Source organism: Myotis daubentonii, chromosome 11, assembly GCF_963259705.1.
Source record: "Myotis daubentonii chromosome 11, mMyoDau2.1, whole genome shotgun sequence".
NCBI lineage: Eukaryota > Metazoa > Chordata > Mammalia > Chiroptera > Vespertilionidae > Myotis > Myotis daubentonii.
Window position 1 is genome coordinate 1,196,398 of NC_081850.1, and position 26,942 is coordinate 1,223,339.

At 44.7% G+C, this 26,942-nt stretch overlaps 1 protein-coding gene across 6 annotated transcripts in view; it reads left to right on the plus strand.

The window, feature by feature from the left end:
* Positions 1-21,051: 21,051 nt before the first annotated feature.
* TUBGCP5 (tubulin gamma complex component 5) overlaps positions 21,052-26,942 on the plus strand; it is a 117,261-nt gene continuing 111,370 nt past the window's right edge. Inside the window, exons 1-3 of one of the 6 annotated variants that reach the window (XM_059656263.1) lie at positions 21,052-21,444; positions 26,263-26,316; positions 26,434-26,542. In XM_059656263.1, coding sequence (XP_059512246.1) covers positions 21,227-21,444; positions 26,263-26,316; positions 26,434-26,542 — 381 coding nt within the window. In that variant the 5' untranslated portion in view covers positions 21,052-21,226. Of the gene's footprint in view, positions 21,445-26,262; positions 26,317-26,433; positions 26,543-26,942 lie in introns of those variants that run through there. The other 5 variants (XM_059656261.1, XM_059656262.1, XM_059656260.1 and 2 more) reach the window with 5 other exon arrangements.

A 26,942-nucleotide genomic window follows, 5' to 3' on the forward strand; every position in this document is an offset into this window, starting at 1 on the left:
ACTTCACAGATCTAGAACGAACTCTCCAAAAATTCATTGGGAATAAAAAAAGACCCCGAATAGCTGCAGCGATCCTGAGAAAGAAGAACAAAGTAGGTGGGATCTCAATACCAGATATCAAGCTGTATTACAAAGCCACTGTTCTCAAAACTGCCTGGTACTGGCACAAGAACGGACATTGGTACGGCCCGAACCAATATGCTCAATTAATATTTGACAAAGGAGGCAAGAACATACAATAGAGTCAAGATAGTCTCTTCAATAAATGGTGTTGGGAAAATTGGACAGATAAATGCAAGAAAATGAAGCTAGACCACCAACTTACACCATACACAAAAATAAACTCAAAATGGATAGAGGACTTAAATGTACAACGGGAAATCATAAAAGTTCTAGAAGAATCCAAAGGCAACAAAATCTCAGACATATGCCGAAGCAATTTCTTCACTGATACAGCTCCTAGGGCACTTGAAACTAAAGAGAAAATGAACAAATGGGACTACATCAAAAGAAAAAGCTTCTGCACAGCAAAAGAAACCATCAAAAAACAATAAGAAAACCCATTGCATGGGAAGACATATTTGCCAATGTCATATCTGATAAGGGCCTAATCTCCAAAATTTATAGGGAACTCATACAACTTAACAAAAGGAAGATAAACAATCCAATCAAAAAATGGGCAAAGGATCTAAATAGATACCTTTCAAAAGAGGAAATTCAGAAAGCCAAGAGACATATGAAAACATGCTCAAAGTCACTAATCATCTGAGAGATGCAAATCAAAACAACAATGAGGTACCATCTCACACCTGTCAGACATCAACAAATCAACAAACGACAAGTGCTGGAGAGGATGTGGAGAAAAAGGAACACTTGTGCACTGCTGGTGGGAATGCAGACTGGTGCAGCCACTATGGAAGACAGTATGGAGTTTCCTCAAAAAACTAAAAATGGAACTCCCATTTGACCCAGTGATCCCACTTCTAGGAATATATCCCAAGAAACCAGAAACACCAATCAGAAAGGATATATGCATCTCTATGTTTATAGCAGCACAATTCACCATAGCTAAGATCTGGAAACAGCCTAAGTGCCCATCAGTAGATGAATGGATTAGAAAACTGTGGTACATCTACACGATGGAATACTATGCTGCTCTAAAAAGGAAGGAACTCTTACCATTTGCAACGTCATGGATGGAACTGGAGAGCATTATGCTAAGTGAAATAAGCCAGTCAATGAAGGAAAAATACCACATGATCTCACTCATTTATGGATAATAAAGACCAATATAAACTTATGAATAATAATAGATACAGAAGCAGAGCTGCCTCAAACAGATTGTCAAACTGCAGCGGGAAGGCCGTGGAGGGTTGGGGGACAGGAGGTAGGGGGGTAAGAGATCAACCAAAGGACTTGTATGCATGCATATAAGCATAACCAATGAACATAAGACACTGGCGGGTAGGGAAGGCCAGGCGATTGTCAAGGGCGGGGAAAAAAAAGGGACACATATGTAATACCCTTTGTAATACTTTAAGCAATAAAAAAAAAAGAAAAAAAGAATTGCTATCTTGAATCAGAAGATGGCGACCGGCAAGAAGGTAGAGAAGGAGAGAGTGTGAGAGAGTAGGGGAGCGATAGAGGAGTGTGTGGATGTGTGTGCTGTGTTTATGAGCTAGGGACAGTTAGATCCTGCAGGTCTTCCAAGGGGCTGCCAAACCGGGCAGTCTTAGACAGCCAAACCCCGCTGCCACCACAGACACTCCGGGGGCAGCTAGCATGGGCACAGAGACCACGCCATCTTGAAAAACAGAACTGCTTGAGACTAGGATCCTAGCCTCACCACCACCGAATCTGGTCTCAGATGCAAACCAGGACCCTACAGCCACTAGGGACAAAGACCTGCAACCACAGCTGCAGACCCACAGACACCAAGGATCCAGAAATCCTGGCCGCAGATTTCTGTGAGTCACAGAACCCATCCCACTCCCTGCAGGCTCGCTGCAGCGCCACAGGAACTGCTAGACCTGCCCCTGGCACAGGGCTGCGGCTCCACTACCAGAATTTGAGCCTGGGCGTGTGTGTAGCGGCTGGGAATCTGTTCCCTGCAGTGCGCAATTGTGTGACCAGGCCCCATGCCCACACAGGGCGGATATGCTGCCAGAATTTGAGCCTGGGTGCATGCGCACCCACTGGGAATCTCTCCCCCGCAGTGTGAAATTATGTGACTAGGCCCCATGCCCACTCAGGGTGGCAGTGCTACCTGACTTCGATTCTGGAAAGTGCACAGGGAAGTCTGTTCTCTGCAGCGCAGGAGTGGACCTCCTGCCAACACAGGGCGGCTGTGCAACCCAATCCCCCAAGCAGACCAGGGACCCTGATTCTCCACACGAGAGGCAGCACTGAGCACCAGTGACTTGACTCTGTTTCTCATCACGTGCACCCGGGATCCCTGATTTCCAGTGCACGCACACTTACAGCCACTGACTCCAATTCTCGGTGCATGTGCACACAGGGACCCTGATTCTCGGTGCAAGGCCACACCAAGCAACAGACACTCTGATACTCAATTCTTGGTGCAGGACTAGGGGGACTCTGACTCCTGGCACGCACTAGGGAACTCTGATTTTCGACACACACCAGCAGGGGTCTCTTTTTCAGTGCAGCGCAGGCAGTGGTCCCTGATTCTAGGTGCGCACACAAGGCCACATTGAGCACCAGTGACTAGGATCCTGGGCGAGCATGGCTCCCACCAACTCACGGCAGCCACACATCTTCGTTTGGAAGTGTTGGAGCTCTTCAGTGACACTCAGGTGGTGCGAAGCTCCCATTGCACATGGCCCAGGCCCACACAACTTGACGTTTGAACATTCTGGTGACAGAATGGGGAGACAATGAAACAATCACCAGAGGAAAGAAAATGAGGAATTGCCAAGATAGCAAATAAGTGAAACGGAAGCATGCAACATGACTGAAAAAGAATTCAGATTAATGGTCGTACAGTTCCTACACCGGATGGATGAGACAATCAACAACCTATGCAAAAATCAGGAAGAAACCAAAAGTGATATAGCTACAATAAAAAACACCATGGAAGGTTTCAACAGTAGACTAGAAGAAGCAGAGGACCGAATTAGTGATTTAGAAGATAAGGTTGAGAAACAAGCTCAATCTGAACAGCAACAGGAGAAAAAAATTAAAAAGCAGGAGGAGAGCCTAAGGGAGCTTTGGGACAACACAAAACAAAGTAACATACCTATAATAGGGCTGCCAGAAGGACAGGAAGAGCAAGGATTAGAAAATCTATTTGGAGAAATAATGACAGAAAAGTTCCCTGATATGGGGAAGAAAAAAGTTACACAAGTACAGAGAGTCCCAAGCAAGATGAATCCCCCAAAAACCCACACCAAGACATGTCATAATAACGATGGCAAATGTTAACGACAAGGAGAGAATCTTAAAGGCTGCAAGAGAGAGACAGAGTTACCTACAAAGGATCCCCCATTAGATTATCAAATGATTTCTCAACAGAAACACATCAAGCTAGAAGGGAATGGAAGGAGGTATACAAAGTGATGCAAAGCAAAGGACTGAATCCAAGAATACTCTATCCAGCAAGACTATCAATCAAAATTGAAGGGGAGGAGAGAACCAAGATGGCGGCATAGGTTAACGCGGGAGTTTGCTGCTTTGAACAACTACTTCAAAAGTGAAACCAAAAAACGGAAGGGACATCACCCAGAACCACAGGAACGCTGGCTGAGTGGAAGTCCTACAACTAGGAGGAAAGAGAAACGCACACGGACACTCAGAGGAGGCGCAGTGCTGAAGTCAAATTCTGAGGTGCGGAGTGTGCGGAGCGGGCTGGCGGCGGAGGGCGCCGTTGTTGTTTTCAATCGGGAGGGAGTTGCAGACTCTGAGCACCAGATCCGGGCGAGTCTTTAGGGACCCAGACTCAAACGGGAGAAGCGGGACTGTCTGGCTTCGGTCAGAGCGAGTGCAGCTTTCTCTCCGAGCTTTGCAGCAGGTGCTGGGACTCAGAGAGGCAGAACCCCTGGGGACAGGACTGAGAGCCGCCATAACTGCTCTCTCCGGCCCACCCAGTTGATCCTGTGCGACCCGCCCCCCCCAAGCCCTGCACAGAGGCATTTGCCGGATAGCCTCAGGCAAAGGCTAGATTAGCACCTCCCTAGAGGACAGAAGTTCTCTCACTGCTGACACAGCTGATTCTCATAGCCACTTGGCCTGGAGGTCAAACCCTCCCTGGAATTAGCTACAACAATCAAGATTTAACTATAAGACTGCGAACAAAGACCACTAGGGGGTGCACCAAGGAAGTATAACAAAATGCGGAGACAAAGAAACAGGACAAAATTGTCAAAGGAAGATATAGAGTTCAGAACCACACTTTTAAGGTCTCTCAAGAACTGTTTAGAAGCTGCCGATAAACTTAATGAGATCTACACGAAAACTAATAAGACCCTCGATCTTATATTGGGGAACCAACTAGAAATTAAGCATACACGGACTGAAATAACGAATATTATACAGACGCCCGACAGCAGACCAGAGGAGCACAAGAATCAAGTCAATGATTTGAAATGCGAGGAAGCAAAAAACATCCAACCGGAAAAGCAAAATGAAAGAAGAATCCAAAAATGCGAGGATAGTGTAAGGAGCCTCTGGGACGGCTTCAAGCGTACCAACATCAGAATTATAGGGGTGCCAGAAGATGAGAGAGTGCAAGATATTGAAAACCTATTTGAAGAAATAATGACAGAAAACTTCCCCCACCTGGTGAAAGAAATAGACTTACAGGTCCAAGAAGCGCGGAGAACCCCAAACAAAAGGAATCCAAAGAGGACCACACCAAGACACATCATAATTAAAATGCCAAGAGCAAAAGATAAAGAGAGAATCTTAAAAACAACAAGAGAAAGTAACTCAGTTACCTACAAGGGAATACCCATACGACTGTCAGCTGATTTCTCAACAGAAACTTTGCAGGCCAGAAGGGAGTGGCAAGAAATATTCAGAGATGAATACCAAGAACCTACAACCAAGATTACTTTATCCAGCAAAGCTATCATTCAGAATTGAAGGTCAGATAAAGAGCTTCACAGATCAGGAAAAGCTAAAGGAATTCATCACCACCAAACCAGGATTATATGAAATGCTGAAAGGTATCCTTTAAGAAGAGGAAGAGGAAGAAAAAGGTAAAGATACAAATTATGAACAACAAATATGCATCTATCAACAAGTGAATCTAAGAATCAAGTGAATAAATAATCTGATGAACAGAATGAACTGTTGATTATAATAGAATCAGGGACATAGAAAGGGAATGGACTGACTATTCTTGGGGGGGAAAGGGGTGTGGGAGATGTGGGAAGAAACTGGACAAAAATCGTGCACCTATGGATGAGGACAGTGGGTGGGGAGTGAGGGCGGAGGGTGGGGTGGGAACTGGGAGGAGGGGAGTTATGGGGGGAAAAAAAAAGAGGAACAAATGTAATAATCTGAACAATAAAGATTTAATTAAAAAAAAATTGAAGGGGAAATCAGCAGCTTCGTAGACAAAAAAAAAAAAGTCTAAGGTAGTTTATCACTACCAAGCCAGCAATGAAATACTAAAGGGAATGCTGTAAAAAGAAGAAATAGAAAGGGAGGAAGGAACACAGGCATAAAGTACAGAAATGGCTACAAACAAGTACCTATCGATAACAACATTAAACTTAAATAGATTAAATGCTCCAATCAAAAGACATCGAGTGAGTGAATGGATAAGAAAACATGACCCGCCCTAACCGGTTTGGCTCAGTGGATAGAGTGTTGGCCTGCGGACTCAAGGGTCCCAGGTTCAATTCCGGTCAAGGATATGTACCTTGGTTGCAGGCACATCCCCAGTGCAGGAGGGGTGTGCAGGAGGCAGCTGGTCGATGTTTCTCTCTTATCGATGTTTCTAACTCTCTTTCCCTCTCCCTTCCTCTCTAAAAAATCAATAAAATCTACTTTTAAAAAAAGAAAAGAAAACATGACCCATATATAAAGGGTGTCCCAAAATTCACGCAAGAAGTTATTTTGATAGAAAACACAGGTTTATAATTAAAAATTGTAAATTTTTTATTGATTCATAAAGTATAAAGTATAGGGTTATGTATGGAATAGCACATCAGGTAAATAGCCTCCACGGCTTTGCTGGCACATACGCAAACCCCTGGTCTTCATTGGTCTTCATTGTCCCTGCTCCTGGGCCATAATTGGTATTTGGTAATGCCTATCAAATTGAAGGGATTGAAATCAAAGGGCAACAGATATTAGAATCTGATTCAATAAACCAAGTAAAATTAGGCTTTTATTTTGTTGTTGTTGTTGTTGTTAATGCTCATGCAAAATTCAAATCTTGCATGAATTTTGGGACACCCTTTAGAAGGATCATACCTCAACATAATAAAAGCCATATATGACAAATCCTCAGCCAACATCATACTCAATGGGCAAAAACTAAAACCACTTCCCCTAAGAAAGAAACAAGACAGGGATGCCCACTCTCACCACTCCTGTTTGACATAGTACTAGAAGTACTAGCCATTGCAATTAGACAAGAAGAAATAAAAGGCATCCAAATTGGAAAAGAAGTAAAACTGTCCTTATTCGCAGATGACATGATATTGTACATAGAAAACCCCCAAGACTCTATCAAAAAACTACTAGACTTAATAGATCAATTAGGCAATGTGGCCGGATACAACATTAACACCCAAAAGTCTATGGCTTTTCTATACACCAATATAGAACTCACAGAAAGAGAAATTAAAAAAGCAATCCCATTTACCATTGCAACAAAAAAATTAAGATACCTAGGAATAAACTTAACCGAGGAGACAAAGGACTTGTACTCAGAACATTTCAGGACACTAAAAAAAGAGATAGAGGAAGACATGTACAAGTGGAAGAATATACCATGTTCATGGATTGGTAGAATCAACATCATTAAAATGTCCATACTACCCAAAGCAATCTATAAATTCAACGCAATCCCCATTAAAATATCAACGGCATACTTCAAAGACCTCGAACAAATTCTCTAAAAATTCATCTGGAATAAAAAAGACCCCAAATAGCTGCAGCAATCTTGAGAAAGAAGAACAATGTTGGAGGGATCACAATACCAGTTATCAAGCTATACTACAAAGCCACTGTTCTCAAAACTGCCTGGTAATTGCACAAGAAGAGACATACAGACAATGGAACAGAACAGAGAACCGAAAAATCAACACAAGCCAGTATGCTCAATTAATATTTGACAAAGGAGGAAAGAGTATGCAATGGAGACAAGACAGTCTCTTCAATAAATGGTGTTGGGGAAACTGGACAGATACATGCAAAAAAAATGAAACTAGACCACCAACTTACACCATACATAAAAATAAACTCAAAATGTAAGATGGGAAACCATAAAAATCTTGAAGAAGCCATAGGCAGCAAAATAGCAGACATTTGTCGTAGCAATATCTTTACCAATACAGCTCCTAGGGCAGTGATGGCAAACCTATGACACACATGTCAGAGGTGACACACGAACTAATTTTTTTGGTTGACTTTTCTTTGTTAAATGTCATTTAAATATATAAAATAAATATCAAAAATATAAATCTTTGTTTTACTATGGTTGTAAATATCAAAAAATTTCTATATGTGACACGGCACCAGAGTTAAGTTAGGATTTTTCAAAATGCTGACACACCGAGCTCAAAAGGTTCGCCATCACTTTCCTAGGGCAATGGAGACTAAAGAGAAAATAAACAAATGGGGCTACATCAAAATAAAAAGCTTATGCACAGCAAAAGAAACCATCAACAAAACAACAAGAAAGCCCACTGCATGAGAGAACATATTTGCCAATGTTATCACCAATAAGGGTTTAATCTCTAATATTTATAGGGAACTCATACAACTTAACAAAAGGAAGATAAACAATCCAATAAAAAAATGGGCAAAAGACCTAAATAGACACTTGTCTAAAGAGGACATTCAGAAAACCAAGAGACATATGAAAACATGCTCAAAGTCACTAATTATCCGAGAAATGCAAATCACAACAACGAGGTATCACCTCACACCTGTCAGAATGGCTACCATCAACAAATGGCAAGTGCTGGCGAGGATGCAGAGAAAAAGGAACCCTCATACACTGCTGGTGGGAATGCAGACTGGTGCAGCCACTGGAAAACAGTATGGTGTTTCCTCAATATATATATATTTTTCAATATATTTTATTGATTTTTCACAGAGAGGAAGGGAGAGAGATAGAGAGTCAGAAACATCGATGAGAGAGAAACATCGATCAGCTGCCTCCTGCACATCTCCCACTGGGGATGTGCCCACGACCCAGGTACATGCCCCCCGACCGGAATCGAACCTGGGACCCTTCAGTCCGCAGGCCGACGCTCTATCCACTGAGCCAAACCGGTCTCGGCACCTCAATATATTTAAAGTGGAACTCCCATTTGACCCAGTGATCCCACTTCGAGGACTCTATCCCAAGAAACCAGAAACACTAATCAGAAAGGATATATGCACCCCTATGTTCATAGCAGCACAATTTACAATAGCTAAGATTTGGAAACAGCGTAAGTGCCCATCAGCAGATAAATGGATTAGAAAACAGTGGTACACCTACACAATGGAATACTATGCTGCTGTAAAAACGAAGGAATTCTTACCATTTGCAACAGCATGGATGGAACTGGAGAGCATTATGCTAAGTGAAATAAGCCAGTCTGTGAAAGATAAATACCACATGATCTCACTCATTTATTAAAGAACATTATAAACTGATGCACAAAAATAGATAGAGGCAAAGCATCATTGAACAGACTGTCAAACTACAGGGGGAAGGTAGGGGAGGTGGGGTGGGGGGTGTTAAGAGATCAACCGAAGGACTTGTATGCTTGTATATAAACACAACCAACAGGCGTAAGACACTTGTGGGGGAGGGGGGAGGGCAAGTGCCGGGGGTTAGGGGAGGCCGGAGGGAGATCAATGAGGAAAAAAAAGGAGACATATGTACTACTATTTGTAATACCTTAAACAATAAAATAAAATTTAAAAAAGAAAAATATGAGCTGCATGCACAGATTTGAGGACTATAAACATGCAGCTGATAGTTGAAACTAGAGAGTATAAATTCCCTTCCATAAAATCATGTCTACTGCTATGATTTTATCCTTTTTTATGGGATCTGTGCCATCATGTGGAGTCTGTTTTAGATAGTTGCTGTGATCTGAATGACCAGGAGTCCCTTATGAAAGAAGCCCAAGTGGGCTCCTCACCCCTTGCACCTGAGGACACAGCAGGGAATATGCTCCAGGAAGAAGGCGCTCTCCCAATCATGCTGGCAACCTGATCTTGAAGCCCAGCCTCCAGAATTTGTTGTTTATAAGCCACTTATTTGGTCTTTTGTTCTAGCAGCCCAAATGAACTAAGGGTATTGGCTATGTTTGTCAAACACAAATCTTAACTTCCACAGCTGAGTCCTTTTTATTATTTTTTATTGATTTAACAGAGGAGAGGGAGAGAGAAACATCCATCAGCTGCCTCTCACACATGCTCACTCTGATCGGGGATCGAACTCACAACCTGATATGTGCCCTGACCTGGAATTGAACCTCCTACCCTCAGTGCATGGGATGATGCTCCAGCCACCTGAGTCACACCGCCCAGGGCTGAAAGTCTTTTTAAATGAGTTTATTGAGCCATGTGCTAGCAAGAAAAAAAGGACCATGTCCTGGGGCATGAAGTCTAAGCCACCAGCAGCAGCACTGCGTGCAAAGGCAACATGCCGCCCTTTCTGGAGGTGAGGGCTCTCTATAAGTACAAGTACCAGGAAGAAAGTTCTAGTTTGTCTTGAGAGAATTTACATCAGCTGCAGATAAGGGGGTGGGGAAAGGTGAAGCAGGGCAGCACCGTCTGAAGGAACAGTTACTGCCTCTAGTTGGCTACAGACAAGCTTCAGTAAGTTTGTACGCGTGTGGGACACACTGTCCTTGAATGGTGTTGATCCAAAGCCCTAAGGCACACACAGGAAGGTGCCCACTGTCAGCATCGCCTGGGCCACTGTCCCTGTCTCTCTCTCTCACGATCCAGCTGCTGTAATTTAGTTTAGACCAAGCATGTCAAACTCACAACGAATATTTTTGCGGCCCAACCAATATAACGGTATATATGAACGTTTTAATAAAAAATTCATAACTTAATGTTTACAATATCGTGTTACACATAATTATTAAAATGAATGACAACATTCGCTAATGACTACTATCATGGTGTTGCATTCATTTCTCTTATGTGCCTTACTAATACTAGCAGTGAATATTTTAGCAGTTGATTGGCACATCATTAATGTTGTTTGGTGTGCGCAACAGGAAATATTTTGCTTCCGGAGAACAAGAAAAATAGGTTTATTTGCATTATGCTTATTAATTTGTGCAGTTGCCGAAACCGGTTTGGCTCAGTGGATAGAGCGTCGGCCTGCAGACTGAAAGGTCCCAGGTTCGATTCCGGTCAAGGGCATGTACCTGGGTTGCGGGCACATCCCCAGTGGGAGATGTGCAGGAGGCAGCTGATCGATGTTTCTCTCTCATCGATGTTTCTGACTACCTCTCTCCCTTCCTCTCTGTAAAAAAATCAATAAAATATATTTAAAAAAAATTTGTGCAGTTATTCAGTGTCTGGTAAGTTACTGTTCAAGAAAAAATATTTTTATTAAAATGTTCTATTATTTTATGTTAATGATTACTCATTTATTTCAGTCCTCTGTATTCAGCATATCTCTATCTAAATCAAGTGGTAGTAAAAATAAACGAAAAATTACTGACGAACATCAGAATTTCTAAGAAAAGTGGGAATTGAAGTATTTTTGCTGTGAAATAAAAAACTAAAGTAATCTACTTGATGTGTAAAAATGCTATTAGTGTACCAAAGTTACACAACATTAATCGTCACTATGAACAACATAAATCAAAATATAATTACGAGGGATTAATGAGACAAGAAAAGTTGAAAGAGCTCAAGTTGGGACTGAAAAAACAACAGTTCACGTTTACTAAAGTATCACAAGAAGCGGGGGGAGCATGCAAGCTACATCTTGTCGGAGTTGATAGCTAAAACACTCACCTTTTACTGAAGGTGATTTCATCAAGGAATGTCTAATTAAAGCTGCAGAAATTGTTAGTCCTGGAAATGTGAAGTCTTTTCAAATAATCTCTTTGTCTCAAAATACAGTTGCAGAAAGAGTTACTGATTTGGCTGACAATTTAAGTATTCAGATCAAAGCAAAATCACCTAGTTTCAAAGCTTTTCCATTGACTGTAACGAGAGTATAGACATTAGAGGCGTAGCTCAGTTAGCTGTGTTTTTTCGTGCTTGTGACATGGATTTCAACATTTTTGAGGAATTACTGGAACTAGTACCGACACATAAAACTACAGGACAAGATATATTTGTTTCTAAACTTCTGCAAAAATACAATCTACCTCTCTCAAAATTAACTTCTGTAGCTACAGATAGAGCTCCTTTGATGACTGGAAAAAACAATGGTTTCGTGGCATTACTGCAAAAAGAAAAAGTGAAATTTATGATGGGTCCAAAGATTCATCATATGTATTGCATTATACATCAAGATTTATTATGGGTGAGATTCTGTCCCCACCCTCTTTACTGGGTGTTTGGTGTTTGGTTTATCTATTGGTTCTGTGGTGTTCTCTCTCTCTCTCCCTCCCCCCCCCCCCTCTATATATGGATGGCCCGGTGCACAAAATTCATGCACTGGGGGGGGGGGTGTCCCTCAGCCCAGCCTGCCCCCTCTCACATACTGGGAGCCCTGAGGGGATGTCCTAGTGACGGCTTAGGCCCGCTCCCTGCTCCCCTTGGGGATAGGGCCTAAACCGAAGTCTGGCCTCCCTTTGTGGGAGGTGACCGGGCTGATCAGGGGAAGGCACCAGCCCCATCACCCTGTTGCTGCAGCCACTGCCAGTCACCGCAGCCAGCAAGGTTTTCTCATCAACACGGACTCCAGTCCCTTCACCATGAAAAAACGACAACTTTCTTTAGGCATTTTCAAGATGTGTCTTTCAAATAATAATTTCTTTATTATTATTTTTTTATCCTCACCTGAGGATATGTTTCCACTGATTTTTAGAGAATGTGGAAGAGAAAGGGAAAGACAGAGAGAAACATCAAAGTGAGAGGAACACTTTGATTGGTTGCCTCCTGCATGAGCCCTGACCTGGGCCCTGGCCAGGGAGGAGCCTGCAACCTAGGTACATGCCCTTGGTCAGAATTGAACCCAGACCCTGCCATCGGCAGGCCAAGGCATTATCCACTGAGCCAAAGTGGCTAGGGCAGGATATGACATTTCTTAGCCCTCCAACAGCAGACCTCCGTTTTTTTCGCCAGGAGTGTGGTGAAAAACCCTAGATCACCTTTTTGGATTCTTATTACCCAAGTTACTAAGAATATTACCAGTGGCATACAGGGAGCTTAGCCAATAACAGGTCAGAAAAGGTGTTTCCTCTGTCGTTCACACCGATCCTGGCTTGGCCCCCCTGGCCCAGGCCTGACAACTCTGGCCCAGGCTTTAGGCCTGGGCAGGGGACCCCCATCTCCCCCCGATCACCAGCTCCACCCCCCGCCCAGGCCTGACACCTCGGCCAGAGGCATTGATCCCCATCACCCTCCAATCACTGGATCGGCCCCTTGCCCAGGCCTGACGCCTCCACCAGAGGTGTCAGGCCTGGGCAGGGGAACCCCATCACCCCCCTGATCACCGGCTCCACCCTCGCCCAGGCCTGACGCTTCGACTAGAAGCGTCGACCCCCATCACCCTCCGATCGCCGAATCGGCCCCTTGCCCAGGCCTGACGCCTCCGCCAAAGGTGTCTGGCCTGGGTAGGGGACACCCATCTCCCCCTGATCACTGGCTTCTGGGGCTTCTGGGGCCGGCCTGTGGCCGGGGATCAGATTCAATCACGGGCGGCAGGCAGGCAGGTACTGGGGTCGCACACGGGGGCCTGGATGGCAGCTCTTGCGCTGGCGGCTGCAGTGTCCTGCCCTGCCTGCAGTATGCAAATTATCTGCCATCTTTGTTGGTGGTTAATTTGCATATCGTGCTGATTAGCCCATGGGAGGTGTAGCAAAGGTATGGTCAATTACCATGTTTGTCTATTATTAGATAGGATATATTCTTCCTCTTTCTTTTCTCTCCTATCTTGTTTTTTCTTTCTCTCTTAGATATCATTGGTGCTCCCTTTTCTCTCCCCTAATTCTCTTTTCTCAGGCGGTTACTTATATTGGGGCTATCAGTGTCGTGAGTACATTCATGCTTTGTTCCCTTTGGGTCATGTCTTGCTAAGGTGAATTTTATCCTGTCTGGCTAAAGTGCTAGAGAACAAGCCACATAACCAGACACCTGGAAAGGAAACTTCATTAACAAATGGGTCAATTACACCCTAGACCAGCCGTGGGCAAACTACGGCCCGCGGGCCGGATCGGGCCCGTTCGGCTGTTCTATCCGGCCCGTGGAGCCGAAAGAGCGGAGGGTTCTCTTGCTCTCCCCTCCGCTCCTTCACCAGCAGCAGTGTTAACATGGCAACGTTGGGAATCACGGCCGCAGCTCCTTCTTCTGAGTCCAGTTTAAGAACCCATTGTGGCCCTCGAGTCAAAAAGTTTGCCCACCCCTGCCCTAGACCCAGCTACAGAGGCAGGAAGAAGGCGGCAGCGAGGGAGCAAAAGAGGAGTGTGTGTGTGTGAGACTGAGACGCAGTTAAACCCCGCAGGACCTTCAGGGACAGGCTAACCGGGCAGCCTAACTAAGCAGCCGCAGCGACCATTGCAAACAGTACTGTGAGGCCAGCTCCTCTTCAGAGGCCTCGCCTTTTCAAAGGGGAGAGCTGATGTAACTGAGGGCCCAGCCTCACATCCACCCAGGGTGCCCTGAGGTAACAGCTGGGACTCTCCAGCCACCCCTGCCAGGGGCCTGCTACCTCGGCTGTGGTCCCACGGTCACCAAGTCTCCAGCCACCCTGGTGCAGGTACCTGTGAGTTCTGAAGCACGCTCCCCTCTGACCAGCCCAACGCTTTAGTCCAGGGTACTGCAACCACATGAGCAGCAGACACGTGAGCAGCACGCTCCTGTCCAAGGAGCATCAGCCCCATGAGCAGCCTGGCTCAGGCCTAAGAACAGCAGGCTCATGTAGCCTGCCCCTGTCCAAGGAGCAGCAGCTGTGTGAGCGGCCCACTCCCCCATCCGAGGAGCAGCAACCACGTGAGCAGTCTGCCTACCCCTGAGGAGCGACAGCCCTGCGCAGCCCGCCCCCATCCGAGGAGCAGCAGCTGCGCACAGCCCTCACCCTGCACCAGTTCAAGGAGCAGCAGCTGCGCAAGCATCTTGCCCTTGTCCAAGCAGCAGCAGCCGCACGAGCAGCCTGCCCAATCCGAAAAGCAGCATCTGTGTGAGCAGCCCACCCCCATCCGAGGAGCAGCAGTTCTGTGAGCAGCCCGTCCCCATTCAAGGAGCATCAGCAGCCCACCCAGGTCCAAGGAGCAGCAGTTCTGTGAGCAGCCCTTTCCCATTTAAGGAGCAGCAGCATCCCACCCCAGTCCGAGGGGCAGCAGCCACACGAGCAGACTGCCCACGTCCGAGGAACGGCAGCCCTGCTCAGCGCACACCAGTCCGAGGAGCAGAGCCACACACAGCCTGCACTTGTCTGACAAGCAGCAGCCAGGTGAATGGCCCATCCCTGTCTGAGGAGGAGCAGCCACGTGTACAGCTCACTCTGGTCCAAAGAGCAGCAGTCGCGCGAGCAGCCCACCCCCATCCAAGGAGCAGCAGCTTTGCAATCAACCAGCCCCCGTCCAAGGAGCAGCAGCCTCGTGATCAACACACCCTCTCTCTGGGGAACAGCAGCTGTGTGAGAAGCCTCCCCCCACTAGCCAGAGGAGCCACCATGGCTGCGAACAGCACCCACCAGAGGAGCTGCTGCCAACTGAGGAGCAGCTGCTACCACAACTGCCCGAGGAGCAACCACAACCCGAGGAGCCACTGCCACCCAAGGAGCTACCCCTGAATGACTCAACAACTAGATCTGTCAGTGAGATCAAACATGGGTAAACAAAGAAACCCACAAAGGAAAGAAAAGGAGGTCTTGCCAGAAAAGCAGCTAAGTGAAACAGAGGCATGTAACATGTCAGAAAAAGAATTCAGAATAAGGGTCCCAGAGTGCATTAACCAGATGGAGGAAAAAATCAACAACTTATGCAAGAATCAAGAAGAAATGGATGACAAAAATCAACAACTTATGTAAGAATCAAGAACAAATGAAGAGTGATATAGCTGCAATAAAAAACACCATGGAAAATTTCAACAGTAGACTAGAAGAAGCGGAGGACCGAATTAGCAAATTAGAAGACAGGGAAGCAAAACACACCCAAACTGAACTGCAATTGGAGAAAAAAATTAAAAGACAGAAGGAGAGCCAATGGGAGCTATGGGACAACATGAAACGAAGAAACATACAAATAATAGGGGTGCCAGAACAACAGGTTGAGGAACAAGGGTTAGAAAACCTATTTGAAGAAATGCCAGAAAACTTCCCTGAAGTGGGGAAGAAAAAAGTCACACAAGCACAGAGAGTCCCAAACAAGATGAACCCGAAAAGACCCACACCAAGACACATCATAATTACCATGGCAAATGTTCAAAACAAAGAGAGAATCTTAAAGGCTGAAAGAGAGAAACAGAGAGTTACCTACAAAGGATCCCCCATCAGATTATCAAATGATTTCTCAACAGAAACACATCAGGCCAGAAAAGAATGCATGGAAATTTACAAAGTGATGCAAAGCAAAGGACTGAATCCAAGAATACTCTATCCAGCAAGGCTATCTTTTCAAAAATTGAAGGGGAACTAAAAAGCTTCACAGACAAAAAAAGGTTAAGGGAGTTTATCACCACCAAGCCAGCAATGCAAGAAATGCTAAAGAGACTGGTGTAAAAAGAAATAAAAAGCTAAGAAAGAAAACAGGCACAAAAAATAGAAATGGCTACAAACAAGTACCTTTCAATAATAACTTTAAACGTGAATGGACTAAATGCTCCAATCAAAAGACATCGAGTGGCTGAATGGATTAAAAAACATGACCCATATATTTGCTGTCTACAAGAGACCCACCTCATTAGAAGGGACTCACACAGACTGAAAGTGAAGGGATGGAAAAATATCTTTCAGGCAAATGGAAATGAAAAAAAATCTGAGATAGCAATACTTACGTCGGACAAAATAGACCTCAAAGTGAAGGCCATAACAAGAGATAAGGAAGGCCACTTCCTAATACAAAAGGGATCAATACAAGAAGAGGATATAACCCTGATAAACATATATGCACCCAATGCAGGAGCACCCAAATACATAAAAAAAAACACTCCTGGACAATATAATGGGAGAGATCGACAACAATACAGTCATAGTAGGGGACTTTAATACACCACTGACATCACTGGATAAATCCTCTAGATAAAAAATCAGCAAAGAAACAGCAATCCTAAATGACTCACTAGATCAGATGGACTTAACTGACATCTTCAGAACATTTCACCCCAAAGCCACGGAATATACATTCGTCTCAAGTGCACTTGGGACGTTTTCAAAAATAGACCACATATTGGGTCACAAGCAAAGTCTCCCCAAATTCAAGAAGATTGAAATCATACCAAGCATCTTCTCAGACCATAATGGCATAATATTCGAAATAAACTACAATAAAAACAACACAAAAAACTCAAACACTTGGAAGCTGAATAGCATGTTATTAAATATTGATTGGGTTACCATTGAGATCAAAGAAGAAATTAAAAACATCCTGGAAACTAATGACAATGAAAACACAACAATCCAAAACCTATGGGACACAATGAAAGCAGTCCTGAGAGGGAAGTTTATAGCTCTACAGGCCTACCTCAAAAAACAAGAAAAAATGGTAGTAAATCATCTAACGCTACATCTCAAAGAACTAGAAAGAGAGCAACAAGAAAAGCCCAGAGTGAGCAGAAAAAAAGATAATAAAGGTTAGAGCAGAAATAAATAACATAGAAATTAAAAAAAACAGTACAGAAAGTCAATGAAACCAAGAGCTGGTTCTATGAAAGGATAAACAATATTGATGAACCTCTAGCCAGGCTCAGAGAGAAGCAAAGAGAGAGGACCCAAATAAACAAAATCAGAAATGATAGAGGTGAAATAACAACAGACCCCACAGAAATACAAATGATTGTTAAAAAATACTATGAACAACTATACTCCAACAAACTACACAACCTGAAGGAAATGGACACATTCCTAGAAAAATACAACCTTTCAAAACTCAGGAAGAATCTAAAAATCTCAATAGGCCAATAACTATGGAAGAAATTGAAGCAGTCATCAAAAAGCTCCCAGCTAACAAAAGCTCAGGGCCAGATGGCTTCACAGGGGAGTTTTACCAAACATTCAAGGAAGAACTAAAACCTATCCTCCTCAGACTATTCCAAAAAATTCAAGAGGAAGGAACACTTCCAAGCTCATTCTATGAAGCCAGAATCACCCTAATACCAAAACCAGGGAAAGACAACACAATGAAAGAGACTTACAGGCCAATATCCCTCATGAACATAGATGCCAAAATCCTCAACAAAATGTTAGCAAATCGGATCCAGCAGTACATCAGAAAGATCATACACCATGACCAAGTAGGATTTATCCCAGGGATGCAAGGATGGTACAATATCCGCAAATCAATAATATAGAATAGAGAGTCCAGAAATCGGCCCGAACCAATATGCTCAATTAGTATTTGACAATGGATTCAAGACAGTCTCTTCAATAAACAGTGTTTGGAAAATTGGACAGATACATGCAAAAAAATGAAACTAGACCACCAACTTACACCATACACAAAAATAAACTCAAAATGGATAAAGACGGGAAACCATAAAAGTATTATAGGGCAACAAAATCTCAGACATATGCTGAAGAAATTTCTTTACCGATACATCTCCTAGGACATTGGAAACTAAAGAAAAATAAACAAATGGGGCTACATCAAAATAAAAGCTTCTGCACAGCAAAAGAAACCATCAACAAAACAAGAAAGCCCACTGCATGAGAGAACATATTTGCCAATGTTATAAGGGTTTAATCTCCAACATTTATAGGGAACTCATACAACTTAACAAAAGGAAGATAAATAATCCAATCAAAAAATGGGCAAAGGACCTAAATAGACACTTGTCTAAAGAGGACATTCAGAAAGCCAAGAGACATATGAAAAAATGCTCAAAGTCACTAATCATCCGAGAGATGCAAATCAAAACAACAATGAGGTACCATCTCACACCTGTCAGAATGGCTATCATCAACAAATCAACAAACGACAAGTGCTGGAGAGGATGTGGAGAAAAAGGAACACTTGTGCACTGCTGGTGGGAATGCAGACTGGTGCAGCCACTATGGAAGACAGTATGGAGTTTCCTCAAAAAACTAAAAATGGAACTCCCATTTGACCCAGTGATCTCACTTCTAGGAATATATCCCAAGAAACCAGAAACACCAGTCAGAATGGATATATGCACCCCTATGTTCATAGCAGCACAATTCACCATAGCTAAGATCTGGAAACAGTTTAAGTGCCCATCAGCAGATGAATGGGTTAGAAAACTGTGGTACATCTACACGATGGACTACTATGCTGCTGTAAAATAGAAGGAATTCTTACCATTTGCAACAGCATGGATGGAACTGGAGAGCATTATGCCAAGAGCATTATGTGAAATAAGCCAGTCAATGAAGGAAAAATACTACATGATCTCACTCATTTATGGATAATAAAGACCATTATAAACTTATGAACCAAAATACAGAGGCAGAGCAGCCTCGAACAGACTGTCAAACTACAGCGGGAAGGCCGGGGAGGGTTGGGGGGCAGGTGTGGTGGTAAGAGATCAACCGAAGGACTTGTATGCATGCATATAAGCATAACCAATGGACATAAGACACTGGGGGGTAGGGGAGGCCAGGGGATTGTCAAGGGCGGGAAAAACAAAGGAGACTTATATAATACTCTCCGTAATAATTTAAGCAATAAAAAAATTTTAAAAAATAAAATAACCGTAAAAGACTTATTATGGGTGAAGATAATAAACATGGAAAATGTGATGACACCTATCAAAAAAACCTATCAAAAACCTATCAATTTCATAAGATCTCGAAGTTTAAATCAGCGACAGTTCTCTGTTTTCTTTTTTTATTTTTTTAATATATTTTATTGATTTTTTTACAGAGAGGTAGGGAGAGAGATAGAGAGTTAGACACATCGATGAGAGAGAAACATCGATCAGCTGCCTCCTGCACACTCCCTACTGTGGATGTGCCCGCAACCCAGGTACATGCCCTTGACTGGAATCGAACGTGGGACCTTTCAGTCTGCAGGCCAACGCTCTATCCACTGAGCCAAACCGGTTTCGGCGTTCTCCGCTTTCTTAAGCGAATTAGTGAATATTCGGGTTGTCCTACTATGCTGAGGTTGGTGGCTATCCTGCTCCAAGGTTCTTACGCAATTCTGGGACTTGAAAGAAGAAATATATCAGTCCTTAATAACTAAAAATCAAGACACAAGCCTGTTTTTTGACACTATATGGTCGCAAGATTTTTCCTTCATGGATGATATAAAACACAGAAATTAAACTTAAAACTGCAAGGAAAAGATCAGATTATTACAAATATGTGTGACCAAGTCAAAGCATACAGATGTAAGCTAGTTCTTTGGGGAAAGCTGTTGAAAAAGGAAGATTTAACACACTTTCTGACCTGCAACCTGAACAAGTTAAGTTTAGGTGAAACCACATCGTATCAAAAATACGCAGAAAAAAATTTTGTCTTAGAACTGAATTTGAAACAAGATTCGCAAATTTTAAATGTTTGGAAGACAAGTTTTCTTCAATTTTTTCCATATAGAATCAGTACCTAATCAAATGCAAATGGAGGTAACTGAAATCCAGTGCGATTCAGATTTGAAGGCAAAATTCAGTGAAGTTGGTATGCCTGAATTTTACAAATATTTACCTGCCAGGTGTGAAAATACTCGAAAATTCGCATATGAAATTATTTCCATGTTTGGGACTACTTATCGGTGTGAGCAGTTATTACAATTATGAAAAGAAATACGTCTCCTGCCAGATCCAGAATTACTGACGCTCAGCTGTGGTCAGTTTTGAAAGTGATCACTGCGAACAAGATTTCCCCGAAGCAGGAAAGAGAGGAGCAGAGAAGAGATGCCAAGTGTCAGGAAGAAAACATTAATGTTATCATTGCTCTTGTGCTTTTCGTTTGTACAGCATACTTTTCGAATTAAACCTATGTTTCTATGAAAAATGAAGCTTTTTTTTTTTTGCAGCCCACATAAACTTAAACCTTGTTTGGCCCGTTGGCCTTTGAGTTTTACATGCTTGGTTTTCAGATTGTCTTGGGACTTTTATCTTGTCACATAACTACAGGAATGCAGTGTAACAAACCACACGAAAACCTAGTTCCCTAAAAGAAAAAATAAAGGTCAATGTAATAGGGTTCAGAACGGTTATGCGCAATAATTAACAAAATTTAAAGGCACAGTTTTAATTGCGAACAGCAAAGACGACAGCTTTGGCTCCGGGGGAATAAGACTTCTCCGGCCACCAGGAGGCGCAGCGCTCGGCGCCGCCACGCTGGCTGCGGTGCGCGATCCCGCGGGGGGAACGTCGCCTCCAGGGGAAAACGCGGGGAGAGGGCGCCTCGCAAACTGGCCTGTTATTACGTAGGAATGTCACATAGGACCCCATGCTGTACTTTACATCCCGGTGACTATTCCATAGCCGCGCGCCAAGGCGCCTGAGGAGCGGGTGGCGGACACGGAATGACAGCGAACCGGCGGCTCTCACAGCTGAAACCAACCACGGTCGCCAGGGGCTGGCTTCATCCGACGGACAAAAGCGGCGACCTCCCCGAGGGCGCTCCTAACTGGCCGCGGGGAGCCTGGAACACGCACCCTGCAGCCGCCAGCGGGGACCCGCCCGCCTATCGCGAGAGCAACCTCAGCCTTTCCCACACCACACGCCGTGGGGCACGAACTCTCGCGAGAGCAGCCTCTAACGCGGAATGCGGTGGCGGAGAGAACTCTCGCGAGAACGAGTGCCACCCCGGGTACTTGGCGCCGGGGAGCCGAGAAAGATGGCGCGGCCAGAGCCGTCCCGGCGCCGGCTCAACCCGCAGCTGGAGCGCGACGTGCGGGAGCTCGTGCGCCACGTGGCGGGCCTCCGGGACGACGTGGACCCCAACTTCCAGCTCTGCCTGCACTTCGCCTGGTCCAACTTCAGGTGTGGGGCGCGGGCCGGGGAAGGAGGGCGGGCGGTTTTGTCCGTGTCTCATCCCAGCCTCCGGCACGGTTCCCGCGCCCGGAACGGCCCGCTCCCGGCTTCCGATACCGGTTCCGATGCGCCTAGTTTACACACCTCGTCAGCGCTCCTGTTTCCTTTATGGGAGATGTACATTAGACAGTACTGTTGGGATTATTGTCTGTAATGGAGTTTTATTACTAAAAGAATGTTAGTCGGTATTAATATTATACCAGTTTAATTTCAATAGAAATCTTGAATACTAAACAGTTTTTCAAAATCAGTGATCTTGAGTTTCAACCTTAATGATCATACATGAAGTTCCTGCTTAGTTTACAATGAGAATAGACAACGAGGTAAAAGCCCGCCAAGTTTCTAAAATAATAAACTCAGTTCTTAGATGTAACTTAACAGAATGTTTTTCTTACAGATTGAATGAATTATTTTTTGCTTTTCTTTTTTTATTTTTATTGAGCTTATTGGGGTGACGTTAGTTAGTAAAATAATGTAGGTTTCAGGTGTACAATTCTGTAATACACCACCTCAAGTCAAGTCTCCTTCCGTCACCATTTATTCCCTCTTCATCCTCCCCCCACCTATTTTTATTTTTCAATTACAGGTGACATTCAATATTGTTAGTCTCAAGTGTACAGCATACTAGAAGTGGTTAGGTATTTGTGTAATTTCCAAAGTGATCTCTCCGTCAGTTTAGTGCCCACCTGGCACCATGCATAGTTATTACAATGGTGTTGACTAGACTAGAGGCCGACTCCCAGGTCCGCAGCCGACCTGCGCCCTCTCGCAGTCTGGGGGCCTCAGGGGCTGCGGGGAGGCAGAGAGGCTCCCACCACCACCACTAAGCCTGGAGCCATGAGCCCGGCTCCTGCATTGAGCATCTGCCCCCTGTGGACAGTGCATGTAATAGCAACCAGTCATTCGGTTGATTTGCGTATTAACCTTTTATTATATAGGCTAGAGGCCCGGTGCACAAAAATTTGTGCACTCGGGGGGCGGGGGGGTCCCTCAGGCGGCCTGTGCCCCTCGCAGTCTGGGACCCCTCGGGAGATAACGACCTGCTGGCTTAGGCCTGCTCCTGGGTGGCAGAGGGCAGGCCCAATCCCTAGGTGTAGCCCCTGGTCGGGCTTAGAGCAGGGCCGATTGGGGAGTTGGGGCTCTGCCTCCTGTCATGCACAGAGCAGGGTGGATCGGGAGATTGCGATGCCACCCTCAGTCACGCTCAGGGTAGGGCCAATTGGGGGGTTGGGGCACCGCCCCCTGACACACTCAAGGCAGGGTCGATGGGGAGGTTGCGGTGCCACCCCCGTCACGCACAGAGCAGGGCCAATTGGGGTTGGGGCACCGCCCCCTGACACACTCAAGGCAGGGTCGATGGGGAGGTTGCGGTGCCACCCCCTGTCACGCACAGAGCAGGGCCGATCAGGGGGTTGGGGTGCCACCACTGTCACACTCAGGGCAGGGCTGATGGGGAGGTTATGGCTCTACCCTGTCACACACAGAGCAGGGCCCGTGGGGGGGGGGGGGCGTTGGGGCGCCGCACCCTGTCACACACAGAGCCGCAGGGAGATCAGGGGGTTGGGGAGCTCCCCCCTATCAGGCACAGAGCAGGGCAGATCAGGGGGTTGGGGTGCCTTCCCCTGTCATGAACAGAGCAGGGCGGATAGGGAGGTTGTGGCCCTGCCCCCTGTCACACACACAGCCGCAGGGCAATCAGGGGGTTTGGGCACTGCCCCCTGTCATGCTGATCCCAGTGCCGGGAGACCTCGCTGCTCCACTGATCCTGGTGCTGGGAGGCATATTACCCTTTTACTATATAGGATAGAGGCCTGGTGCATGGGTGGGGGCCGGCTTGTTTGCCCTGAAGGGTGTCCTGGATCAGGGTGGGGGTCCCCACAGGGGTGCCTGGCCAGCCTGGCTGAGGGGATGATGGCTGTTTGCAGCTGGTCACACACCTTTCAGGGTGGGGGTCCTGACTGGGGTGCCTAGCCAGCCTGGGTGAGGGGCTGAGGGCTGTTTTCAGGCTGGCGGGTGACTGAAGCTCCCATCCGCTCCTTTTTTTTCTTTATTTATTTTATTCTGGGCCAGCTTTAGCTCTGAGGTTTGGCTTCAGCTCGTAGGCCTCGGCTGCTGAAAGCAGGTATCTGGTTTATTTGGGTTCTATAATCAAAACACTGTTTCAACTCCAGCTCTGAGATCCCAGTTGGCTGAAAGCAGGTTTCTGGAGTTTTGTTGAGCTTCTGTATTTGTAACAATGTTTCAAACTGCAAGCTCAGAGGCTGGCAGCGGCAGGCGGGGAATGTTGGAGTCCTCCGTCACTGAAGCAAGCAAGCCTCATGTTCGCTTCAAGCTGCCTGGCTGCTGGCTGCCATCTTGGCTGGCAGTTAATTTGCATATCACCCCGATTAGCCAATGGGAAGGGTAGCGGAGGTTCAGCTAATTACCATGTTTCTCTTTTATTAGATTAGATAGGATTCCTATGCTGTACTTTACATCCCTGTTACTATTTCATAGCTGCCAATTTTTGCTTCTTAATCCCTTTCGCCTTTTTCACCCAATCCCCCTTTGCCAAACTTCAGTTTGTTCTCTGTCTGAGTTTGTTTCTATTTTATTTGTTCATTTTGCTCTTTAGATTCCAAATATAAGTGAAATCATATGGTATTTGTCTTTCTATGTCGGACTTTTTAACTTTGCATAATACATTCTAGGTCCATCTCTATTGTTACAAGTGGTAAGATTTCATTATTTTATTTTATTGATTTCTTTTTAAGAGAGAGAGAGAGAAACATTGATTTGTTGACCCACTTGTTTATGCATTTACTGGTTCCTTCTTATATGTGATCAGAGATTGAACTCACTACCTTACTCTAACTAACCTAGCTACCTGGACAGGGCAAGATTTCATTCTTTTTTACTGCTGAGTAATATTCCATTGTATATATGTGCTACATCTTTCTCTAATCATCTATCCATGGGCACTTGGGTTGCTTCCATATCTTTGCTACTGTAAATAACACTGCAAGGACAAAAACTAAAATGTGTATTTAAAATAATTTTTCTATTAATCTTTCTAAATGGCAGTAAGTAGATGGATGACGTCATATTTTTTTTTTTATTAAATATATTTTATTGATTTTTTACAGAGAGGAAGGGAGAGAGATAGAGAGCTAGAAACACCGATGAGAGAGAAACATCGATCAGCTGCCTCCTGCACATCTCCCACTGGGGATATGCCCGCAACCCAGGTACATGCCCCTGACCGGAATCGAACCTGGGACCCTTCAGTCCGCAGGCGACGCTCTATCCACTGAGCCAAACCGGTTTCGGCGACGACGTCATTTTAGAGTTGGGAAAGGACTAAGAAGTTACTACCTCCTTTTATACAGTAAGCAACTAAATTATAATAGGTGAATTAGTGTTCCAGTCAGCCATTTAGGGGATAGAATTAATGTTATTTAGTAGTGCAATTTACTTCAAAATTCAGATTGTTGGCTTTGATACTAAAAAAATGGAAAACAAGAGCCAGTGAGCTACACTGTCTATATATATATAAAAGGCTAAGTGACCAGCCAACTAGCTGGCAGGTATGACGCACACTGACCACCAGGGAGCAGATGCTCAACGCAGGAGCTGCCAAGTGACAGCAACTTTGCAGAGTGCCATCTTACACTCCAGGACCCCTCAGGGGATGTCTGACTGCCAGTTTTGGCCCGATCCCCACAGGCCAGGCCAAGGGACCCCACCTGCCGAAGGGACCCTGCTCACTCTGCAGACGCCCTTTGAGCCATGGCCCCAGGTGTGGCCAGCCGGAAAGGGACCACGGGAGATTGGCTCCAGGGCGTGTCCAACCCTTCTCACCCCTCCGGTCACCTTCTAATTTATTTCTTTTCAGTGTGCATGAATCTGTGCACTGGGCCTCTAGTAATTTTACGATGCTTTAATCCATCAGAAATATGAGCAATTTGCATTTGCTTTTTTAAAATTGTGGCCATGTTGTAGGCCCTAGAACTTCAGAGAGAGGTGAAATGTAGTGCCTGTCCTTAAGGAAGAAAGAAATGAAAGTTAATTATATATGATGAGGATAGTGGTTCTTAACATGAGGGCCTGAGGATAGAATTCAGGTTCTAAATTTGGACAAGAAAAAGTTCACACTAACCTTTAACTAAAAAGTAGCATTTCTTTCAATTATGAATGAAAGCAACAAACAATATTAGCTTACCTATGAGTGTGTCGCTATTAGAAATCACATTTCACATCCTATTATAGTTGCAGATATTTCTAATATTATTTATGTCTCACTTGAATGGTAGTTATGGACCCACTGCTAGATCTTACTTAATGCTTTAAAAAGGACTGTTTCTTACTTCTCACAAACTTTTAAAAATACTTCACAGCTGTATTTCAGCATACGTGGTTTCCTTTGCATTTCATTTTATGATTTAAGAGAGGGGATCCCGACTCTTCCCTGGGCTTCATTGTAGCATAAACAATTTGGAACAGTACAGGATGTGCGATGCTGGGCTTAAATGCAGGGCATTATGGGAAGACAGAGGGTCCAGAGGACAGGGTGGGGTGGCTTGGGATGGCCTGCATTCTGAAAGGCTACTTGAGCACTCACTCTCTGAGATGTGTGGCTGTTTGCTCGGATGGCGGAGGTGAAAAAGCGAGAGAGGTGCACTGCTGAGTATAGCTGAGTGCAGGGTGTTTGGAGACATGGAGAGCAGTGATACCGGTCTGCTTAGCTCGATGACAAGATTGATGTAAGAATTGCATTTTGTCTTCTAGATTTCATCGTTTCTTGGATGTCAACAGTCACAAAGTAGAAAAGACAATAGAAGGGTAAGTCAGTTTTATATGTATGTGTATATGTACATATTCAAAATATATGTATTTTTATAGATCTTTTTATTAATTTAACTTTCTAACTATCAGTACATTTTTTAAAATATGTTTTAGAATTTATGAAAAATTCATCATTCATTCTGATCTTGGTAAAGCTGCAAGTTGGAAGAGATTAACTGAGGAATTTCTAAATGCATCACTTCCGAACATAAAGGAAATAAAGGTGGGCATTATATTGTGAGATCTCCGTTGTGTATTTTACCATTTCCAATCTGATTACTGTCAGCTATTGCCTGTTAAATAGACCTTCATCCTCTTAGTCTTGTTCACTGGCTAGAGCAGAACACGCTAGGAACTGACGCAAGCATTGCCATGAAGCCCAGTGTGCTTCAGGCTCAAGGTGAAAGAACAAGCACGCGCTTGTTTATCATCTCAGCCCCAACCTGCTGTGAAAATTGAGATAAGAGCCCTGGCCAGTTTGGCTCAGTGGATAGAGCATTATCCTGAGGACTAATGGGTCCCAGGTTCGATTCCAGCCAGGGGCACATGCCTGAGTTGCAGGCTTGATCCCCCCTCCCCCTCCCATAGGGGATATGCAGGAGGCAGCCAATGATTCTCTGTCA